The 22,681-nt window shown below is 40.3% G+C and overlaps 2 protein-coding genes and 1 long non-coding RNA gene across 3 annotated transcripts; all 3 read left to right on the top strand.

The window, feature by feature from the left end:
- The first annotated feature begins 5,610 nt into the window (after nt 1-5,610).
- Nucleotides 5,611-10,739, top strand: LOC131682160 (uncharacterized). The gene is made up of 3 exons (XR_009304033.1): nt 5,611-5,817; nt 5,933-6,142; nt 10,683-10,739. It is a non-coding gene; the product is annotated as an uncharacterized LOC131682160 (long non-coding RNA).
- Nucleotides 10,740-13,223: 2,484 nt separating this feature from the next.
- LOC131685784 (chymotrypsinogen A-like) lies at nt 13,224-14,597 on the top strand. The gene has a single exon (XM_058969730.1). It carries the CDS (start codon nt 13,594-13,596, stop codon nt 14,476-14,478), a length of 885 nt encoding a protein of 294 aa, XP_058825713.1. The 5' UTR covers nt 13,224-13,593; the 3' UTR covers nt 14,479-14,597.
- On the top strand, nt 14,460-17,343 carry LOC131685785 (serine protease grass-like). The gene is made up of 3 exons (XM_058969731.1): nt 14,460-14,680; nt 14,746-14,930; nt 14,991-17,343. The coding sequence occupies exons 1-3, from the start codon at nt 14,577-14,579 to the stop codon at nt 15,407-15,409; spliced, it is 708 nt and encodes a 235-aa protein (XP_058825714.1). The 5' UTR covers nt 14,460-14,576; the 3' UTR covers nt 15,410-17,343.
- Nucleotides 17,344-22,681: the final 5,338 nt, after the last annotated feature.

Here is a 22,681-nt window from a genome sequence, read left to right as displayed (position 1 = left end):
TACCACCCGATAGCTCGGTCCCCGGTTCGTTTTGGCACCCGGTACTTTTTAAACCATCCAGAAATCCAGTAGTCACCAATCGTGAGGCCCACTCCCCCGTGCTCTGGCCGGAGACGTTCCGCCTTGTAGCGATGCTCCCCCGGCGGCTGCTGGTGCGGGAGACCCAATCTCTCTCCGGGTAACCTTGTCGTACATTCACACAACGAAAGATTACAACTGGAGCTCGTCCATTGCAGTTCTTTGATTCTGAAATTATTGTCGCAGATCAAGTTAATTAAGTTGGGGTAATTCTTAGCTTAAAACTTAATTGGAGACCTCACATCGGTTTCAGGATCAAGAAAGACATCTTGGAGAATACGTAGTTTGTTATACTGACGGTGCTTTGTTAAAGGGCCGAGCCGGTGCTGGTGTCTATTGTCATGAAATGAGATTAAACTAATCAAATTTCGGTTGGTAGATACTGTACCGTATTCCAAGCAGAAATCTTTGCGATTTTTTATGGCGTACAATTGACACTTCAACAGGGAATTTGCGGTAAAAGAATCTATTTTGCTCTGACAGCCAGGCTGCCCTTAAAGCACTTGGTTCGGCAGATTCGAGATAGAAATTAGTAATCGCATGTCGAAATCAAATCGAAGTACTTAGCATTTCAAATGCTATCTACCTTCTATGGATACGCTGTCATTCCGGTATTACTAGAAATGAATGGGCGGACGAATTGGCTAGAGCTGGCGCTGCGACTGACTTCATTGGTCCAGAACCAGTTCTACCACTGTCGAGAAGTTGAATAAAGCACAAGATTCACTTTTGGGCTGCATCCGAACATGCCAACCATGGGCAAACTTGCGTTCAAACAAAGACTTTTCTGGCGGATGTGAGTCCGACAATGTCAAAGAATTTGTTGCATTTTTCCAAGCATAACTGCAGTATTCTAGGGGACCTCACTATCTGGACTAGATAACGACCCATAAAAAACTCATGGACCGGGAGACTTTTTACTTCGTGACATGACAGATTTTTTTCAGCTCAGAAAAATCTCAACGACCTCGGCTGGGATTGAACCCAGACCAATTGGGGTGAGTGGCGGTTACGCTCACCACTCAACCACCGGCGCTGTCTCACATCATCTCACCAACACTACAACCTGAAATAAGTAATTAACTAACACCCCGATCGCCAAGAGCTAGTCGTTCCAACGACCGGCATAGGCGGCTCCAGCCGGCTGACAAAGGGGGGGGGGGGGCACACCTTTTGACAAAATAGTATAGGAAACATATTTTTAACAAGGTTCGTATTTAGAGTTTTGCGAATAGTTGGACAAATCACACCAACCTTGAATGCAATCACTATTTTGTCCTCTTCAGGGAGTTAATTTCGCCATTCATACTTTTTTACTGCAAACAGATCATGGTGATTTTTTTTATGTTATTTCTCTTGGTCAATCTGAAAGGTTTTGCTATAGCAGAATTGTTAGCGATACAAACTCAAAAAGCATTTTCGGTAGTATCAATGTACAATCGTGTCATTTCCCGTGTAAAATCAAACATCATAATTGCAGAAAAACGAAATAACATTTTGATATTAGCTTCGAATTCAATTGTTATTTTGATTTCATATTGTGATTGCCAAAAAGATATCAAGGTTTGTTCTCATTTTGCTGCACTTACCGGCGAGTGCTGATCAAACTCGATAGATGTGTTTTCATCGACGATGAAACTTATTCGAAGATGAATTTCAAATTAATCATTGGGCTCGAGTTTTACAGGGCTATTTCTCGCGGTTTTTGGCAGATTTCAGTTTGTTTTCGAGGATGAATTATCATAAAAAAAATGATTTGGCAAGGGAACTGTTCCTATGACAAGAAAATCAACATCACCTTTCCCATTATGGTCCATTTACGTTATGCGCCAACTGTATTAACAGTAAACTGAATTCACAAAACAGTTCCGCTCTTGATAAGCAGTTAAAAATACATGAATTTGAAAGTTCTTGCTTCTGTCATTTCGTTTGACTTGTGCTCACTTGGAATCGTTTTAAAATATTTGAGATTGTGATATCGGAAACATTCCCAACTAAAATTTTATTTATTTCGAACAGAATTAGAAATGATTTTAAAATGGAGAATTTCAGAAACTGTATGAATTAAATTTACGAGTTTCAAACAAAAGTATGAGTTTAACAATGAAGCTATTAGCATAATGTTCGGGAGTTGTATTAGAAACTACCACATATTTTCGATTTTTTTGATCAAAATGTTTGAAAAATATGCAAATATTCTTCAAATTTACCCTTGGTACAATGTTTTTCCTATGTTTTATCTGTTTGGACTCATTTAATTCCCTTTAAGGAAAATCAGTAAAATGTAAAGTACATAAAATCGCCTAATTCACCGATAATTGTTCAGACATTTGCCACAACACGAGTACTATAACTGGTAGTTTTGCACTTCATCGATTATAACGAATCATGTATCCTAAAATCACTCAACCTTTAAAATCAGCAGTCCAGTCTGCTCTAACTCGACCACATAAGGATAACCGCGCAAAGCAACAGATTTAAGATTTTTGTTTTCTTGTACATTGTGCAAAAACAAAAATACAATGTATTATATTCCTGCACTGTGAAACTACACCGGTTGATGTTAAGTATTGACATACCCATTCGTCTATTTGTGGGTACAGGGACAGTGACAAAGATGTCACACTTAAGCGAGGTGATATGAAGATGTATTGTTGAGCGTGAAATAAAATTTTATGTATTATGAGTTGCGTTGGTCGATCGAATGATCTTGCTTGACGGCGGAGACGTTTTACTTTCATCAATATGATAATTAAGTGCTCTTCCTGGAGACATCATACCTAGAGATATCGTAGGGAGGTGGGTCCCAAAATGTGCCTGTTCAAATCTTGCCCGGAAACTATTTTTTCGCATAATTAAGGGAACCCGGGGCTATTTAGACAGTGAGGGTACTCAGACCCCCTCAATTTCTCAGAAAATCGAAAGACTTTCTGACTGTTGTACATATTAGTGGATGCGCCATTCAGAAGCTTTAATTTTGACAGATGAATCTTATTCTGCAGTTTTTATAGAAAGGAGGTACAACGTGTTTCATGTTTTTGTCGTTTTCAAAACAAAAATCAATATAATGGTGAAACGGTGATTAGTCACAAATAAAAGTGAAAAAATACCAGCTAGGGGTTTTGCAAAGCTAGAGGCTCCTATTCCATCAACCACCTTTCAGCGGCTTGCAGCTACGCACACGATTGTACACGCCGCTGCAAAGAAAATACATGTTTCACCATTTGACAGCTGTGACTGCCCAGATTGATTTTTTGAACCACAGTTTTTTTTTATTTTCAGGAGTTTCTCCAATAAAGATTACTTAGGTAAGCACAATGCAATTGTAAAAATACTAAATAAAATTGACGGTCTGAATTACACCGTAGGGAGGTTCGAATTAGCCCTACATTGTAAGAGCATGGAAAAATGTAGAGTTTTTCTAATCGTCGACTAGCGCTACCATGAAGCAGAGCAAATTAATTTTTATGGCTCCAAAATGTAGCTGAGGTTTCGAACTAACAATTAGGATCTTTGATTGATATTTTTTCACATCTATCAACCTAAAAGGGCGATTTGCTTAGGTAGGTTCGAATAGCCCGGGCTATTCTACATTTAAATCAAAATATACAATAAATTGTGAACACATTCCAATTTTCGCGCTACATTTACATACTGTGTATATTGATCTGTTGCATCAAATGACGATAGATAAAAGAATCTGTAACGCGGCATTGATACCCTTATTGCCGGTACTACCTAAGAAATATTGATACCTAACCCTTTCACACCTAGCGCATATAGGATTTCTATACTATTTTTACTGGTGGGGCCAACAAACACGGAAAATTTGTTTTGATCAAGATAGGCGTTCATCTTGCTGTGTAGAAGCTGCAAAACTTTTACCTTCCTGTGCTCGATACAATTCTCCTAGATATTTTACAACAGTACAATTGCTTGGAAAATGTAGTCCAAATCAGACGAAATTGGTAGGTTTAATAAGTTTTCCACAATATTTCAAGATAACGAAGGTTTATTAAAATTTCACTTTTCACCGTTTATTTATACTGTTCCTGGCAGCACTACTTCATAAGAATCCAATCACATTACTTGCAATACCTTCAGTTTTACGTATAATACTTACAACTGTTCGAGCTCAAATGAAAGGTGATAGTCACAATTAGTCTAACTTGTTTTTGTGATAAATTAAAGGGCGAACGCGAAATTATTGCGACACCGAAAATGTCATGCCGATTTTCTTATAATGTTTAAAATCAAACCAAAATTTTAGGGTAGTGTCATACATATATTTACTTCAAAAATCAAAAGAAAAGTTAATCGATGGAGCCTTGAGTGTAAAATTGAACGCATTTTCGCTTGATGCCCTCCATCAATGTCTTTACAGTGTCATCCGGTACCAGTTTCTCAGTTTTTTTTCCATTTTCCTAACATGTCCTTCTCGTCTTTGACTGTCTTCTTGCTCTTCCGAAGTTCCCGCTTCATCATTGCCCAGTACTGCTCCACAGGGCGCAGCTCCGGACAGTTTGGCGGATTCATGTCCTTTGGAACAAAATGGACAGAATTGGCCTCATACCACTCCAGGACACTTTTAGAATAGTGCATTGATGCCAAATCTGGCCAAAATAGCGGAGCTTCGTCGTGCTGCTGTAAGAACGGCAAAAGGCGCTTGTCGAGGCACTCAGATTTGTAGATCTCGCCATTTACTGTGCCCTTTGTCACGAAAGGCTCACTCCTCAGTCCGCAAGGGCAGATGACCTGCCAAATGAGATATTTGGAGGCGAACTTCGGCATTTTCTTCTTTTTAAATTTGTCGTCCACATAGAACTTGCTCTTGCCGGTGAAAAACTCTAACCCCGGAATTTGCTTAAAATCGGCTTTTATATACGTTTCGTCGTCCATCACACAGCAGCCATATTTTGTCAGCATCTTCTCGTAGAGCTTCCGTGCCCGAGTTTTAGCCGTCGATTGTTGCCGCTCATCGCGGTTTGGGAAGTTCTGTACCTTGTATGTATGTAGTCCAGCTCTCTTCTTTGCATTCTGGACGTAGCTCTGCGATATTCCGATCTTTTTAGCCAAATCACGGCTTGAGACGTTGGGATTTGCTTTAATCATCCGCTTCACCTTTCCTTCCGTCTTTTTGTTCTCTGGTCCCGGGTTTCTTCCAGCTCCTTTGCCGTGGTCCAACGTCAACCGCTCTTGGAACCGTTTCAACACTCTGGGACGGTTGAATGGTGAATGTTCAACATTTTTCCCAACTGCCGGTGCGACAGGTCAGTAAATTCCAGGTGTTTGGAAAGAATTTGTTCTCTCGACTCGCGTTGTTGTTGTTGTTGTAGTTTGTGTTTTTTGGCCCGAGGAACTTTGCCTCATAAACGCCAGTGGCTGTGACGATTAGTCGTTACATGTCGTTACACTTTTATTCTTGCCATTCGGACGAATTTTAGTATGTTTTTCATTTCTTCATTATTTACTCCATCATTGTCACGTACTATGTCTTGTATGCTTCTTTTATCATCCCAATAGAAGTGATTTCGAATGTGTGTGTATTTTATACAGTATAGCAACATGTGTTCCGTTGTGTCTTTTTCATCACAAAGATCGCATTCTTCCGAATCTACTAGGCGCATTTTAGCCAACCAGTAGTTCGAGAAGTCGTGTCCAGCCAGTATTCTATTTAGTGTTCGCACTTCTTCCCCATTGAATGTTGAATTCCAAAACCACGGTCTTCTTGGAAAGCAGGTCAATAATTCATGGAATTTTCTCCCTTTTTCATTTACTGCGATATTGTTGTACCACATTCGTCGCTTCTGCTACTGCTAGTTGGTTCTTATAGCGCCGTGTTATATCGTTCCAGAGAAGTTTGTTGACGATAATCGCATCATTATTCAATCCTGCCTTTGCCAGGGTATCTGCTGCTTCGTTTCCCTCCAGACCCACATGGCCTGGAATCCACTGAAGTACAGTGCCCGTTGTTTGCAGTTCTTTGCAAATTGTACCAGTCAGACTGTCCCATGATTTGGATTCTTGGTGTTTTTCCAAAAGTAGACATGCAGACTGGGAGTCGGTGAGTATCACTGTATTCTCTCTATCCAATTTTGATATTTCTTCCAGACCGACCCGTATAGCTAGGAGCTTGGCTGTCATTATGCTAGAGTGTTGTTCCAATTTAAGGCTGATGTTGATTTCATTCTCACTTTCGTGAACTCCTATACCGCAGGCTTCCACTGTTCTTGAGGCATCTGTATACACTTTACGCCACAGACAGTATTCTTTGTTTATGTATTCTAAGCTGATTTGTCGCATGGTAGTTGGGGTCATATTTGTTTTACTGCTAGTCATTCCCTCTATTTTGTGCCGAATAATAACGTCGTATGCATCCTCTACGGATATTTCCTCGTAGATTCTGCTAACTTCTTCCGCGTTTTCTTTGTACACTTTCTCGATGAATGTGTATCTTTTGCTTTCGTTTGAGTCATTGATATCGAGCTGTATCAACTGGTGATATACTGCGTCTTGTTTCTTGAAGTGAGATGATATTCTTTTCTTTGCCCAATAGTACCGCTGCAGTTCTAGTGGCTCCTCGTTAGCTAGAGCAGCCAAGGTATTTATCGGTGTTGTCCTTGAGCATCCTGTAGCTATTCGTTGACATTGGCGGTGTGTTACATCCAAGTCATTCCGATAGGATTTGGTTGTGCTCCCGTAGATTGAGCTTCCATATCGCAGAAAGCTATCATATAGAGCTTTATGGAACAGTACCATTACTTTTGGCGTTTCTCCTTTCTTTATACTGCCGATAATCTTCAGCATATTTTGTCTGTCCTTTATTTTGTACTTTAATTCTCGTACGTGCGTTCCGTAATTTAGGTTGTTGTCTATATACATTCCAAGTAGTTTATAATATCTAACGCATTCTATAAATGTATTCTTAATTTGAAGATCTATTTTCGTCTCTCTCGGTTGGAATATAATGGCTTTAGTTTTGCTGCCGTTGATTTCCAGTTGCAAACGTTCGCTACAATTCACAAAGTTATTTATTAATCGCTGCGCTATGTCTTTGACTTCTTTTAGGTTTTGTCCGCTGATTATTTTAACGAAATCGTCCGCGTATTGTACTGTAACCACATTATCCTCGTCCTGGTCGATTTTGTGTAACTCCGTCGTATAAATATTAAAAAGCGTAGGCGATAATACGTCACCCCGCGGAAACCCTCGCGAGATTATGGTTGATACCAATCCCTGTTCTGTCCGCATTACTACCTGTCGATTTTTGAGGAAATTCTCGGTCCATACTCTGATGTCCTCTGCAAATTTCATTCTGGTCAAAGTTGCAATAAGAATGTCTATGTCAACAGCATTGAAGGCGTTAGAAAAGTCGAAGAAAACTGCTACGCTAATCATGTTGTTTTTTTTGCTGCCATTAGGTGATTTGTAACGAACTCCAGACAGTCCACTGTGGATTTTCCTTGTCTGAATCCGAACGACAATGCCGGTAGGAGCTGTTCGTTCTTTTCGTGTTGTTGTATTCGATGTAGTACTGCTGTGTTTGCTGATTTAACAACCGTCGACAGGCATGCTATCGGTCTGTATGATGATACTACTGTTGTATCCCGACCAGGCTTTGCAATTGGTATTATTCTAATCTCCTTGAATCGTTCCGGCAAGTTTCCAGCGGTGTAGTATGTATTAATTTCATGAACAATTTTTTTCTTAGGCTCTGTGTTCAAGTTCCTCAGGATCTCATAAGTAAGCTGGTCTGTTCCTGGAGCTGACCTGGCTTTCTTTTTTTGAATGATGCGATTCCATTGTTCTAGGTTGAGTAATTCCTTTGCGGGTGAGGTACTTGGTATTTTGGGTTGGGCCAATGTTAATTGTGTGTTCCCAAAATGCCCCTCTAAGAATTCTACTGCTTTATCTTTTGCGGTGAGTACTATGTTATTCCTATTTTTGTTATCATGGCTGTAGCGTAGTCTTCTTATCAGATTCCAATTACCCTTGGTATTTCGAGGATCGATATCTTTCGTGATGGCTGCTAGTTTTTCTTTCAGCAGTTGTTTCTTCTTTCGTTGAAACAGTGCTTTAACCATTTGTAGTTTCATTAAATTTTCTTCGTTAGACAGCCGGTTGAAGCTTCTCCAGCATTCTTCTTTTTCTTTGTACAGTACCGTTAGCTCTTCACTCCAATAGTATTTCGGTACGTAGCTGCTAACCCCTTTATTTCTGCTTATCGTGTCGATTACTATGCTTTCTAGGTCCATAATAGAACCCAGTTGCTCAGCATCGATTAACGATATTTCTTCGTTTATTTTCTTCCGATTGTATATAGGTCTTTGCTTTTTTGATTTTATTTTTGTTAGCAGGATATCGATTATGAGATGACCTGAACCTCCAAATGTATAATCTTTTACATACCAGATTAGTTCATGAAATAGGTCGGGTGTACATAAAGTCAAATCGATTGCACTAGGGGTATGTTTTAGGGTAGATGGCTTGTAGGTCTTCTCCCCGTTATTTAAAATTAAAAGCTTCGTTGAAGTGATTGCTTCTAGAACGAGTTTTCCCTTACTATTGGTAGATTCACAACCCCAGGCCTCGTTGTGGGCATTGAAATCTCCTCCAATTAGTAAGTGTTCCATCGTTTGTGTTTCAGTAAAAAGATTTTCCAAACCTACACTCAAATCAGTTATTGGTATTCTCGGATTTATGTACACCGAAACTAAGTTTAAATTGATGCTCGGAATCGTGATGCTAATAACCTCTAACATAGCGCTAGTGGTCAAATCTAATGGGATATAATTATATACGTCGCGAAGGTATATGCCGACACCTCCACCGGTTCCTACTAATCGTGGTTGTAGTACTTTGTGATAACCTGTTATGCTTGATGATGCTATCGTGTGTTCGTTTGTCCATATTTCAGATAATAGTGCTACATCTATGTTTTTTGTATGTAATTCGTGCGCAACCTCGTTTTTATTCTTTGTGAGGCTTTGTATGTTACTCTGTAATATCTTGAATGTCGCCATTTTCGATATCGGTATTAGGTATTCCGTTCTGTACGTTATACCCCAGAGTAATTGCTAATTGCTTGACTACTTCCATGACGATAAAATACCCGTTGTCGTCTTTTGCTTCAATGACTTGCGACAGTGTTTGAAACGTTTTACCAACCGTTGACTGCAGCTTTTCTTTTTGCTGTGCAATTTCCTTCATTTTGTCTTCCCATCTTCTCCTAAGCTCTAGGTGTTGTTCTATTGTTATTGTCTGGGGTTCAGTAGGTGTATTTTCCTGCTCTGTCTTATTTTCGTTTTCTGTCTTCCTTTTCTTGCTAGAGTATTGTGTATTCTCCAGTCCCTGGTCAACACCTTTTGCATTGCTGGTTTCCGGTTTTTTTATTTTTCGGTAGTAACTTTTTAATTGCTCCTAAGTTCCTACCTTTTGCTTCTACTGCTCCGTTATGCTTGTTTTGTCTTGTGGTGGACTGTATTCTTTCATCAGTATTGTAGGAATTCTTCAACATGTTCGCAAAGCTCTCATAGACCGATGGGAACTCGTCTGCTTTTTCCAGAATGTTGTATCCATTGCGCACAGCTACTCGAAATTCGTCTCGAGCTTCTTGAAAGGTAAGATTTTTTGTCGCCATTAGTTTTTTTATATCATTCTGCTTGCTTCGTTCGGGACACTCGACGTCTGTTGATTTGTGATTGTCTTTGCAGTGCACACATTTCGTTTGATTTGGACAATCCCGGTCCTGGATCTGCTCTTCATGCGTTTCTCCACAGTTTCCACAACGTTTTCGGCTTTTGCAATTCGCGGCGATATGTCCGTATCGTAAGCATGAATTGCACATGGCTGCCTTTGTGACATACGGTTCAACCTTCGTTATGACTGAGTAAATTCGAATGTATCCTGGAAGCTTATTGCTTCGGAATACTATTCCAAGCTTTCTAATCGGTACTTTTTTTTCCTGTGGCTGTGGTGCGCTGTAGTCGAAATACTTCTAATATCTCCTTGTCCGTTTCAATATCGTTGACCAGCTCATTGTGTTGTAGTTCCTCTGGGATCCCTGCTATGACTCCTTTGACGGTTACAAAATTCTTCGGTATATACGCCTTGAAACGTTTCAGGATCAGGTTTTGACATGTCACTAGCCTGTTTGCATCCTTCCAGTTGCTGAAGAACACGATCATCTTTGCTCGTCCAATCTTTTTGACGTCCATCACTGCTTTTGTGAAACCATTTTGTTTCAACAGCAGGCCTACTGCCACTTTATTGATTCCGCCAACTCGTGCATCGTTTTCCGCCATCTTTTCCTCGTGCATTTTTTCTACCACCACTTTATACGGTCCATTATCACACTGCTTGTATTGGAAATTTTCGGCCATTTTGTTGCCGCCATTGCTTGAACTGCCCTGAATGTTAGTTTCTTTATTTCCATTTCCGCCATTTTGTATTATCGGTACCCCATCAGGGGCACCGTCACTTGCACTCATTTTCCTCTCCTGCGGTTTTTTTATTGTTCAATACTTCACTTCGAAACTAAATTAACTTAGCTCGACGATTGTCTATTGGAATGTGTTTTAGATATTAATCTGAAAATTTTTAAGCTGATGTGTTTTTCACTCGTAAAACCATCCGTACTCGTGCCCGATCGTAACCGAACTGAACTTTACTTTTTGACACTCGACTCGCGTTGGTTCACCTCCATTTTCAGTAACTAGCACCATCTGGGTGTCTAGTTAGACGATGTTTACTTATTTTATGGGTCGCGGACACTTTGTTCCATTTGACATGTATAAAACTAATACACTTAAAAGTGACGAATGTTCCCACCTTTCGTTCCCTTCATCTTGGTTTTCAGGTGCTTGCGGTAACGAAGTTACACATTATGGCTATGTGTCAAAATCGCTTCACAAGCGCCACGCTCGGTGAAATGGCGCATTTTTCATAATTTAAATCGACCGTTTTTTCTGTGGGCGATGAAAATTCATCTCGTGTTACGTCTGTTTGTCTGTGCTTATTATGTCGGTGCATAGCGAATAAAGGGAACAAATTAGAACTTCGGCACAAATCTCCGATCAACATGGGGAACGTGCCATTTCAGCCAGACGCTACTGAAGCAACATTTTCAAAGAATCATATTTTCCATTCATTATAAATACTTTAAAATTTTAAACAAGAATATTGAAACAAGAATATTGAAAGGTTTGATCAGGATAAAACTGTGCGGTAAAGCTAGTTTCAAAAACTTCGAGATTTCAACTACACTCTACAAAGGCATGTAAAGAGAGTCTCACAGCATACATAACTGAACAAACAATTCTCTCTCCGCCCAAATTAAAACAGTTCCTGAAGGGCAAAGCAGTCATTACATTAACTATCCTTTTATCCTTTCAAACTTTCGCTCGTCACAATGTGTACCATAAAAACTGCATGTCGCTTCTGAATTTCCTGTCTACAAACACTTCTGATTATCCAGCGTAGATTGAGTGATCAGTTACGAATGACAACTTTAATGTCACGATTAGTGTTTACTTATACGTCCTGTAGATTGCAATATTGAGCGGCATTACTGTACCCAAAATGGGTCGGTATTCCTCGGATTTTCGATACCAGTTCTACCGGTACCACAATCCTAATAGAACCAATACTTTATTTATTGCTAAAAAATAAAAATTTTAATTGTGACAAAATTTAACAAATTTGCTTACACTTGGTTAAATAAAGTGGTAAAATTAAAAAAATAAACTGATCATTTATGAAATATTTGGCATATTGAAGTAGGGATATGCAAACATATTTTTACCAAAACAGCTTCTGGTCGAATAGGGGGGGGGGGGGTCACGTACCCCCCGTGCCCCTCCCTGAAGCCGCCAGGGACGACCGGTACAAACATAGTGAAGTAATTAATTTCCAGAGATTAGATTATTCATTTGATATGGATTATCTGCAGTTACGTATCTGTCCTCTCGTTTTAATACACAAACGAGTTTGTTCCAATCGCGTTACTATTTTCATCAGCGATAACCAATGTCTGGTTTGGATGCATCTACTGACAGTATGGATCGTGAAATAATTCAGTGCAGTTGTAGTATCAACCAGGCATGCATAATAACGGTTCTGCACCGTGTCATATTCCTCAAAGTGTATAAGTATATATGGAAAGTGACGACAATGTCAAAATTGAAATAACATTAACCATCCGTCAGTGTCATTCCAAACGAACAAACGACCTTTCAAATCCACCTGAAGTAAATTAAATCATCACCAGTATTGTTATTGTTGTCATTTTGAAGCAGTATTTGTTTTGAAATTTCTAATCATTTTCTCTGTTAATGTTAGTCTGTAGTAAATAAACTTTGATGTCGATCAATAAATAATCACTGTTATTTAATCCCATTAAAATCATAGGACGGTTGGAGCAACTGACTGAATGTTGCAGTTGCCGCGTGCATTCGAACAAACAATTCGATTATTTTACCAATGTTGTGAATTTTTCAATTTATTTTACATAACACAAAGTGCCATTAAATTTCTTGTGCTGCTTCTGGTTGTTCTGGAGTTGTCACCCATACGAGCAAAATGACAAGATTTTCCTACTTTTACCTCCCAGTTTTTTTACACACCGAATGTTGCATTACGGATACTGTTCTAGTTCTACCAATGTGTGCGTTGAACGTTGCTTTTGTTGACTGTATATGAAGGTGATTTTCGTTACATTAAGATATTTTGTATTCCCCTGGCTACTGCTGCGATAGAAAAGAACGCCAAAGGATTGGTTCAATATGTTTCCACGAAATAAGTAGGAATTTCGTTAATTGTTTCTTTCATATTACCAAGCAGTCAGATAATTCAGGTCATGTGCACATCGAATAAATCAGCCATCTATAGCCCAACAAATCAACAACAATTGAAAAGTCATTCCAGGCTAAAGCAGTAGCAGTGTTGTCAGCATAAAATTTCCTTGATGCCAAAACTGAAATTTTTCATGAGTTAACTTGTCGTCACAACAGACACTCTGATATTCCTGTGCACAGGTTCTTTATGTGCCCGAGCTCAGCTCATTGAGCTAGGGCTTGCACTAGTGTTCTATAGATCTAGCAAGTAGGCCGAGCTACGATGAGCGAGAGCTCTCACTAGCACGCTACACTGAGCTATAGCAAAGTAGAAAAAAGGCGACGCATTAGTGTGAGTATCAATGCTTGCTTCGTTTGTTCAGCAACCTGTCGCACATTTACCAATGCATATTTCTTGCTTTGTTCTATTCTTTCATTCCATTGCTTACTCTACTGCACCATACTAGCTCATGGTGGTAGCTCATTACGCTAACGCTAACTCGTTGTGCTACCTCTTCGAGCACGAAGGTGTTAGTTAGCACGAGCGGTGTCAGTGTTTTGTTGCTTTTGTTTAGTTCAAAGCGGTCGCTCAGGTAACGAGAGCTTCTACTTGGTAGTGACGGCTTCCTAGCTTCAAGGTCGAATAGTGTTGGTTCGGATCGTGAGCTAGCAGTTTGCAACAATGACAAACTTACGACTATTGGAGTGTTTGGTTTTTGTGGTGCTCCTTCGAACGGCGAGTTCAGCCCAACCTAATCAACAACAATGCGGAATACAGCAGATCGGTGGTAACGAGTTGATAGTACATGGACAGGACACCTCTCCGGGCGACTGGCCGTGGCATGTTGCCCTTTACCATCGCAAAGGTCGTTCCGTAGAGTACGCCTGTGGAGGAACCATAATCAACGATCAGTACATCCTGACGGCAGCGCATTGTGTAATGAACAGCGTAAATGGATTCCAGCTGACTCCGAATCGATTGTTTGTGCGGATGGGGATTCATGATTTGGAATCATTCGATCCGAAGTCGGTACAACAGCATGAAGTAGAGAAAGTCCACAAGTTTGCTAACTTCACCCGACTGATCGATGACATTGCGTTACTCGAGCTGAGTACGATTATCCGATTCAATCCTTACGTTCAACCGGTTTGTGTTAATCTCGAGCCGAATATAACAGGAGACTTCGGAACGGTAGTTGGTTGGGGATTAATGGAGGATGACGAGACATCGGCCACCTTGAAACGAGCAGACATGCCAGTTATTGATCCCGTAGCGTGTCTGAAAAGTGATCGCGTATTTTTTGGGCAAACTTTAGACGACGGACTGTTCTGTGCAGGTTACACTAATGGAACAAGTGTGTGCAATGGTGACAGCGGAGGTGGATTTTTTTTCAAAAGGGCCAATTCATGGTTTGTAGGAGGGATTGTGTCCTTTTCTCAGACTAGATCTGGTGGCACAAATTACTGCTATACAAAGGGTTATGGAGTATTTACCCGAGTTCAGAAATACCTCCCCTGGATTCGAGAAATCACAAAGATGCCCTTAGTTCGTATGTATTCAATGTAAAAATGTAATAGACATATTTTTTCCCTCGCAATTGTGGAGTGTATATTTCTAACCGCATCGTTGGTGGGCAAACTACACGAGTATTTGAGTTTCCTTGGATGGCGATATTACAAAATAAAGATAGCGATTATTTATGTCCAGGGACGCTAATCAACAAGCGTTATATACTCACTGTTGCCCACTGTATAAGGAATGATCTACCGTAAATATTAGTTTTTAGAAATTGATTATTAGATTACTGAATACATCGGTTGTTGTAATTCACAGGAAAAAAGTACTATTGGGCGAGCATACAATTGGCCAGGCTACGGATTGTAATGAAAACGAGGATTGTGCTCCACCTGTACGACAGTATAGAATTGAGTGTATCACAACACACCCAGATTTCGCAATAAGGAAACAGCAACATGATATTGCATTAATTCGTTTAAGTGAGGAAGTTACGTTCGATGGTTCGATGCATTGGCAACATTTCATAAAAGAAAAATAATTTACTAAATCCTTTTTCATAGATCACATTCAACCAATTTGTCTGCCGTACACAGCGGATCTCAGGCGCCATGAACCTTCGCGATTCATCATCACTGGATGGGGTAGAACGGGTGCTTTTGAAGATTCATCACACACTCTGCTAAAGGCGACCATTTTCCCAGCAAATCGGACTCTGTGCCAACAGTGGCTGAGTGGTTCTCCAAAGGGTTTCGCCTTGAATGATGGGCAAATATGCGCGGGAGGAAGAGAGCCGAACCTAGCAAACACTTGTGCTGGAGATGGCGGCGGACCGTTGGGATACGGAGCCCAACTCTACGGAACTCGTTTCGTACAGTTTGGTATCTCTTCGCTTAGAGTAGCGTGCGGTACAACAGCTCCCGCTATTTATACAAATATTTCCTATTATATGGATTGGATTTCGGCGAATTTGAAACCATGAGATTTATAAAGCATTGCGCGTATTCAACAAGAATTCAACTAGATAAGTTAGTATAGATCGTAGAGATCGGTGGCGTAGCTACCTTTAGCATGTCTGCTAAAGATAGCTTGGGCGTCCCTGAATATCACGTTTCAGTTTTTCCTCGCGTTGTTTAAAACAGCCAACTTCATATGCCAGCAGTTCCGCACAATTTAAACTCAAATCAGAGACAACTCCGTTAATTTCAACCCGCTTAACTGGTAAATATATATATGTTCTGTACTCCTTCATAGGCCCGTAGTCAGCAATATTATCTACCTGCTTGAAACTATTTACCACCACCCAAAGCTTAGCAGAGCGTATTTTCGATATTCATGTCGCCGATGGATATCGTTCCGCCAGAACTCTGGAAATATGTAGTAGATTCAAACACTTTCTGTGTTTGGCCCGGAAAAAGATCACGAAAGGCCCGGTTGAGAAGGATGGGTACAATTTCGGTTGGGGATTCGTTTTTATTTCAATAACCATTTTCGGGGGAAGTAAGTTTTGTGTCAATACATGCTAGTAGGAGAACAAAGAGAGGGAATGGTAATAGCGGTACTTATCTTTATTTTCTTTCAACTTACAAGATGAGAAACACTGCCACGCACACACATAAAAGAAGAAAAAATTTCAAAACCTCGACGAGGGGGACAACGGTTGAAATACGCTTGAAAGCGGATTAGTAAACTTTGCTTTATAGCGCTACACTGCAGGGATTGGAAAACACGTCTACACGCTCTAAGTATCACCGAATGAATGAACCCCGGTTGTTATTCGCTTCTTCGTGAAAAGAACCATTGAACTTTTGTCTGCGTTAACTGATAATTTAACTAGTCGACAACGCTGTTCGATAGCTCTTAATGCTTGTTGCATCAAGTCAATGCAAAGCCCAGTAAATAGTATTTTATAATCGTCTGTAAACCGGTAGCTTGGAAATCCTAGCTCATTAAGCTTTCTCAACAAACCGTCGGAAAACAGGTTCAATAGTAAAGGTGACAGAACGCCACTCTGAAGACATCTGCAAATACTCAACTTCCTTATATCTGCCTATTTCAGCGACGCGCAAAGGATGCGGTTAATAAGCATTGCGTTTACGCAACCCGCGATATGACTGTGCGTCGCTGCTAAAATAGACTGGAAGAACAAATTGTTAAAAACACCCTCAATATCTAGGAACACACCGAAGCTAGATTCAACTTTTCGCTCCTGGATGGAGCCGGTAGCACGAACAAACAATCGAGCGTAGTTGCTGCACTGTTTTTGCCATGGCCGCTTCAAATTAACTAATGTCAATATTTTTATTTTATTTTTTATACAACGGACCCCATAGAAAATTTGACAGTTTTGAAGGTCATAGGTCGAGAGCTGACTATTCAATACTCGACTATAGCTCAGATCACACGTGTACAGGCAAACAAGATACGTATTTTAGTGAATGACCTCGACCAAGCAAATAAGATTGCTTACTGTGAGTGCTTTGCGCGGGAGTTTGAAGCAAACGTATCAGCAATGGCCGTAGAAATTGACGGGGTTTTATCCGAATCGGGCCTGAAGTGTGGAGAACTGTTGGAGCACGTTGTTGGCTGCTTTAAGGACCCCTCACTTTAACAGGTTAAGATCTTGGACTGCAAGCAGTTGTATACCGCAAATACTTAGGGGGGGTTGTAGACTGCTTATTTTTTATCAGGCTCGCTTCGAGTGACCTTCGCTGGGTATTCTCTTCCCAACCATATCCCCCTTGACACAGTTCGTCGGGAAATGCAGTGCAGAGAAAAAGAAGGACTCTTGCAGCAAAAATAATGAAAAGATGCGCAGGCCTTCCGCATATCATCCACGTATGCAGACATGCTAAAAATGTTTCGATATCTGATCTTTCCGAAAATTCCTATGCTCTTTTAGTTCGTGTTGAGCAAGAATCTAACGATCCACAAGTTTTGTTAACCCGGAGGAGTCCAGCGAGAGGAAAAATCTTGCTTCCCCTAGACTACTTCATGAGGGTCTTAAGATGTCCTCCTCTGAGCCCCTCCATGCAGCGATCGCATCCTTCTTCAAACGAGGTCGCAGACTCGATCATTGTTCTACAGTGGAACTGCAGAAGTGTCCTCCCGAAAAGCGATTCCTTTAAATTTTTACTAAACAGTTTGTGAAACGTAGTTAACTTTCGATATAAATATAACTTTCACGAATTTAATAAAATACGTCTGGATCAAGAAAATCCCTATGCAGTAGTATTTTTGGGGATTGAAAATTGCTATTCTTTCGACTGAATTAACCTCCCTTCGACACCAGGCATTGAAGTTGTCGCTTGTCAAGTTCTAATGAAAGGTAAAGATCTTTGCATAACTTTCATCTACATTCCATCTAGAGCTTCCGTAAGGCACCGAGTGCTTTAATATACCACTGAATTCTTGCCGGCACCGCGGATAGTTCTAGGACATTTTGACTCACACGGTACGGTATGGGGCTGTCTTTACGTAACCGAAACAGTACCAACGAGAACGTGGAATATTCAAATCGTTGGATATTCGCTTTCACTAAGAAGATCTATCCGGACTCTTCCGGTAGAGAAAACATATCGCACCACGTCTCTTTACGATACCGCGAACGAAAGACCGTTTTCGATGGTGGAGTGCCCCGCCCAAGTAACAAATAGCACGCTACAAGTGCAATTTAAGTTTTATCAGTGGCTATAAAACTACCATAAAACCACAATTGTTACTGGGGCGATGCCCCGGGGTTGACAGAATCAAATTGAACTTGCTGAAGAATCTGCCTAACGCACTCGTTGAATTTATTGAACATGTTCCATGAGGGTAACATTATTTCACATGAACTGGAAAACCAGTCTCCGACCACAACTCGTATCGACCGATTACAATGCTGCCCTGTGGCCGGAAGTTGTACGAGGAACTGATCCTATTCTGTATCGACAATTGGGCCAAAGTGAACCCCAGCGTAAAAAAGCTTTTGCAAATACCGTGTCAAATAAACGTTTTATAAAAAAATTGGGTCAAAGCAAATGGCTTGCTGTCAGATACACAATTTGGCTTCCGCAAAGGCAATGGCACGAACGGGAGTACGGGTGTTTCGCTGCGAACATACACTTCATCAAACTGGAAAGAAACCAGTATCGTTGCTTGCGCATTGCTTTGGGTTGCATGCATACGATGAGTATCGAAGTGCTGATGGGCGTCCTCCCGCTGAAAAATCGATTTTGGAAACTCTCATATCGATGCGATATCTTGAACCCGGTGGTGATTGGAAGTCGCAAGAGGCTCGTCGAGTTTAATTTTCAAACCCGATTTATGTCATTGTACTTCGACTACATGGCACAGAGCATCAATCCTTCTTCATATAATCCCAACCATGTCCGTTTCTTAGATACTTTTGATTCAGCTGTATTCTTCGACACATCCATGAAGGAAAAGATTCGTGGAATCCCAGATCATAAACGCCCGCAAGTAATCTCCACTATATTTTATAAAAATTCTCAAAAGTCGACTGTGACAAAATGTTCTACACTGACGGATCAAATCTCGATAGGCCCACTGACTTCGATATCTTGAATGATAATGTCACTGTTTCATTCAAGCTCAATGATCCTGCTTCAGTTTACGTCGCAGAATTAGCTGCTATTCAGTATGCCCAAGGGATCATCGACACTACTCCATCATTTTCGACAGCCTCAGCTCTATCGGGGCTCTTCGTACTATGAAGCCCAATAAATAATTCTCGTATATTCTGGGGAGATGAGGGAATCCCTGCGTGAGTTATCTGAAAAATCTTACCAAATTACCTTTGTTTGTGTCCCTTCTCATTGCTCCATCCCGGGTAATGAAAAGGCCGACTGATTAGCAAAGGTGGGTTAGAATTAGAAGGTGACATCAACGAAAGAGAATTTTTCAGTAGAGTTCCCCGTCATATCGCCATGGTAGGTGTTGTCTAGTGGATGATTATTATTTTTTGATTGGTCTAACTAAATGTATGGACCTAAGTTGCTAGGACGGAGGGTAATAATTTCCGAACGGGACCGATTCATGATCGTGCGAACATGGACGTTTGTAGGTTCTCGTTTGAGACCGTGTTTGAGACTTCGTAACTGTTAAAACGTTCATCTTATTACCGGGGTGTTATCAAGTTTGCGCGATTGCGCGCGTAGGTGTGCGTTGTTTATCGCGATGGGCTTAAGCGTTCGTATGTTAACGTGTTTGTCTCGTGTGCTAGCGTGCATGTGTCTTCGCGTGTACCAAACTGGTTTTTGGTAACCGAGTGGCCATTCACATATTCGCGTTCATTCTTGGATGGTCACGCGGACCGTCATTCTGATATTTAGTTTTCGGTGTACAATTTACATTCTGACAGGGAGTGAGTTACCCCATATCACTGGAACTCCTGGTCATGCCGCCATGGAACGTGTTGGCTAGTAGATTTGAGAGCTTTCTTTTTTAATTGATCCAATTGAAGGCATAGTCTGGTGATACCAAGGATAGAAACTTCCGGAAGTGACCGATTCATAATCGTTTTTTAATGTTGGCAAAATTTATTAGCGATGTTCACGGGATGATATCATGTTTGCGAGATCACGAATGTAGGTGCCGTGGATGGTCGCGAAGGGCTAAGCATTTGTATGTTAACGTGTTTGTTACGTGTATGTGACTTTTTATGTATAAATTCGATTTTATAATCATGTGGCGTGTATTCTTGAATGATCGCACGCGGACCATGAATCTAATGCTTATTTTTTAGTGTATGGCACAGATGGTAGAAGAGACTATCCCGGTCATATCGTCATGGAACGTGGCTAGGCTACTAGGACCGAGATTAGACTTCCGGACATGACCGTTTCATGATCGCGCGAGTGGTGGGTTAATGGTTGAGACCGCGTTTGTAAGTTTATAGGTGCTACATCGTTGGCTTACTGCCGGGGTGTTTTAATGTTGGCGAAATCGCGGGCGTAAGTATGTGTAGATGATTGCAATTGCATGGTCGCATTTGTGACCAGTTTTGTGTTACCGCGAAGGTCCCGAGCGTTCGTACGTTTGTACCTATATGAGTATAGGTAGAGAATAGTATATTATTTATTATTAACAACAATTGCATTCTGGTAGAATTTCATCATGCTATGCTGACCTGGAATGCATAATTCACGTGCGCGGTAAATTAATTGTATTTTAATTTATTACATCCGACCTTCCCGAATGAATAGAATCGAAAGCGCAAATTAACCGGAAGTATTAGTCACTCTTCTATCATATACGCCAGTTCTGCATCCATTCGCTGACCCAACTGTCACAAATACTCAGACGAACACATACACAGATAGACATACGACTAGTACATAACAATTATGCACTAATACTAAAACTACAATTGTTACAAAACGACAACTAATAGGTTTCTACTTATGAATCAATAAAATTGATTTAATTATTAAAATAATTTAATTAGCCTGTGCACGATGATGAAGTCGACCGATAAATGGACACACAATGACCCCCACTGTGAGCCCGGTCTACTAACACTTCCATTGAACTGTGGAACAATGTCATCAAACACGGCCCACAGCAACAGTTAGCCAGCTGGCCACGCCAGCGCGCACAGGCTAGTGGTTGAGCGTTAATATGGTTCATTGGGCAGTCGCAGAGTATGAAAAAACACAAAACATAAAAAGGACTATAAGGCCTCTCGGTCTCCTCGATGCGCCACTATCGAGGCGTAATACAATAACCATTTTAAATTGTCTGTCAGAGGTTGTATAGTATGCACGCAATATACTTGATGATGTTTGCAATACCGTCGAACCCCTCAACCTAGTGGCGGGGAAAATAAATTTTACTGTATTTTCCTAGTTTTAATACAGTAAAGACCCGATTTTATCAGCCCCTGATTCTATCTACCTCCGATTTTATCAACTTTTTGACCCGATTTTGTCAGCGAATTGATAGATTGATAGGCTCTAGCAGACGAACCAAGTTGAATTCGAGTAAATCCTTTCTTGACCATATTTTTCTTATCTTAGAGATCCGAAATATGCAAATAAAATGTTGTTTTTTTTTTAAATTTTGCGCTGTCAGACCCCCTTAAGGGAAATTTAAATTAAATAATCAGAAAGGGTTATGAGTCTATATCTAGGATTTCAGCGTGCAAAACTAAACTTTTGTTGGCGAGTTTTTTTAGAACTTTGCGTGAAGCGAATTGATCCAAACTGTTGTACATCATAGTGTATCATTTAAATAACATCCTGTATTTTTTCTATGCAAAAATATCGACAAATTACTCGGTGACGAAGCTTTTTGTGGAACGTCTCTGAAAAAAAAACAAGATTCACGGTGTTACCTGCCATTCAAAAACTACTTAACCGATTTCTTTCAAACTTTGCATGTACATTCTATGTACAAAATACCTACTCCCTACGTTGAGTTTTTGAGATAATTTTTCAATTAAGGGTGTTTTCTACTCATTTGAAATAAAAAAAATATTTTTCACGAAAAATTCCGTCTTTTTACTATCTAAAAACCCCCTTAATTGAAAAATTATCTCAAAAACTCAGCGTAGGGGTTAGGTATTTTTTACATAGAATGTGTAGGCAAAGAAAGAAATCGGTTAAGTAATTTTTGAATAGCAGGTAACACCGCAAATCTATATTTTCCAGGGACGAAAAGCAAAAAGCTTCGTCACCGAGTCATTTGTGGATAACTTCGCATAGAAAAATTACAGGATGTTGTTGAAATGATACACTATAATACACTCAGGTTTTTTTTTACGCGGGGGATACGAGCCGCGTAAATGAAAACCGCGTAAATTTCAAAATCCGCGTAAATGAAAACCGCGTAAATTTCAAAATCCGCGTAAATGAAAACCGCGTAAATTTCAAAATCCGCGTAAATGAAAACCGCGTAAATTTCAAAATCCGCGTAAATGAAGACCACTTAAATTTAAGAATCCGCGATAAAGGGAACCTCATTGATGGATACCGCGTAAATTCCAAAATCCGCGTAAATGAAAACCGCGTAAATTTCAAAATCCGCGTAAATGAAAACCGCGTAAATTTCAAAATCCGCGTAAATGAAAACCGCGTAAATTTCAAAATCCGCGTAAAAAAACCGCATAAAAAATACCGCGCAAAAAAACCGCTTAAAAAAACTTGAGTGTATACGAAAGTTTTTATCAATTCGCTTCACATAAAGTTGTAAAAAGATTCGCAAAAAGTATTTTTTTCACACTGAAATCCTTAACCCCCCCCCCCCCCCC

Source organism: Topomyia yanbarensis, chromosome 2, assembly GCF_030247195.1.
Source record: "Topomyia yanbarensis strain Yona2022 chromosome 2, ASM3024719v1, whole genome shotgun sequence".
Classification (NCBI taxonomy): domain Eukaryota; kingdom Metazoa; phylum Arthropoda; class Insecta; order Diptera; family Culicidae; genus Topomyia; species Topomyia yanbarensis.
The sequence above is the reverse complement of the archived record's forward strand: the minus strand, read 5'-3'. Positions and strand labels throughout refer to the sequence as shown.

Excerpts from the sequence above, each read along its gene's own strand:
- LOC131685784 (XM_058969730.1), top strand. The coding sequence starts at position 13,594 with ATGACAAACTTACGACTATTGGAGTGTTTGGTTTTTGTGGTGCTCCTT.
- LOC131685785 (XM_058969731.1), top strand. The coding sequence starts at position 14,577 with ATGGCGATATTACAAAATAAAGATAGCGATTATTTATGTCCAGGGACG. Across the intron at positions 14,681-14,745 it reads TGTATAAGGAATGATCTACC|GAAAAAAGTACTATTGGGCG; the intron begins GTAAATATTAGT and ends TGTAATTCACAG. Across the intron at positions 14,931-14,990 it reads TGAGGAAGTTACGTTCGATG|ATCACATTCAACCAATTTGT; the intron begins GTTCGATGCATT and ends CCTTTTTCATAG.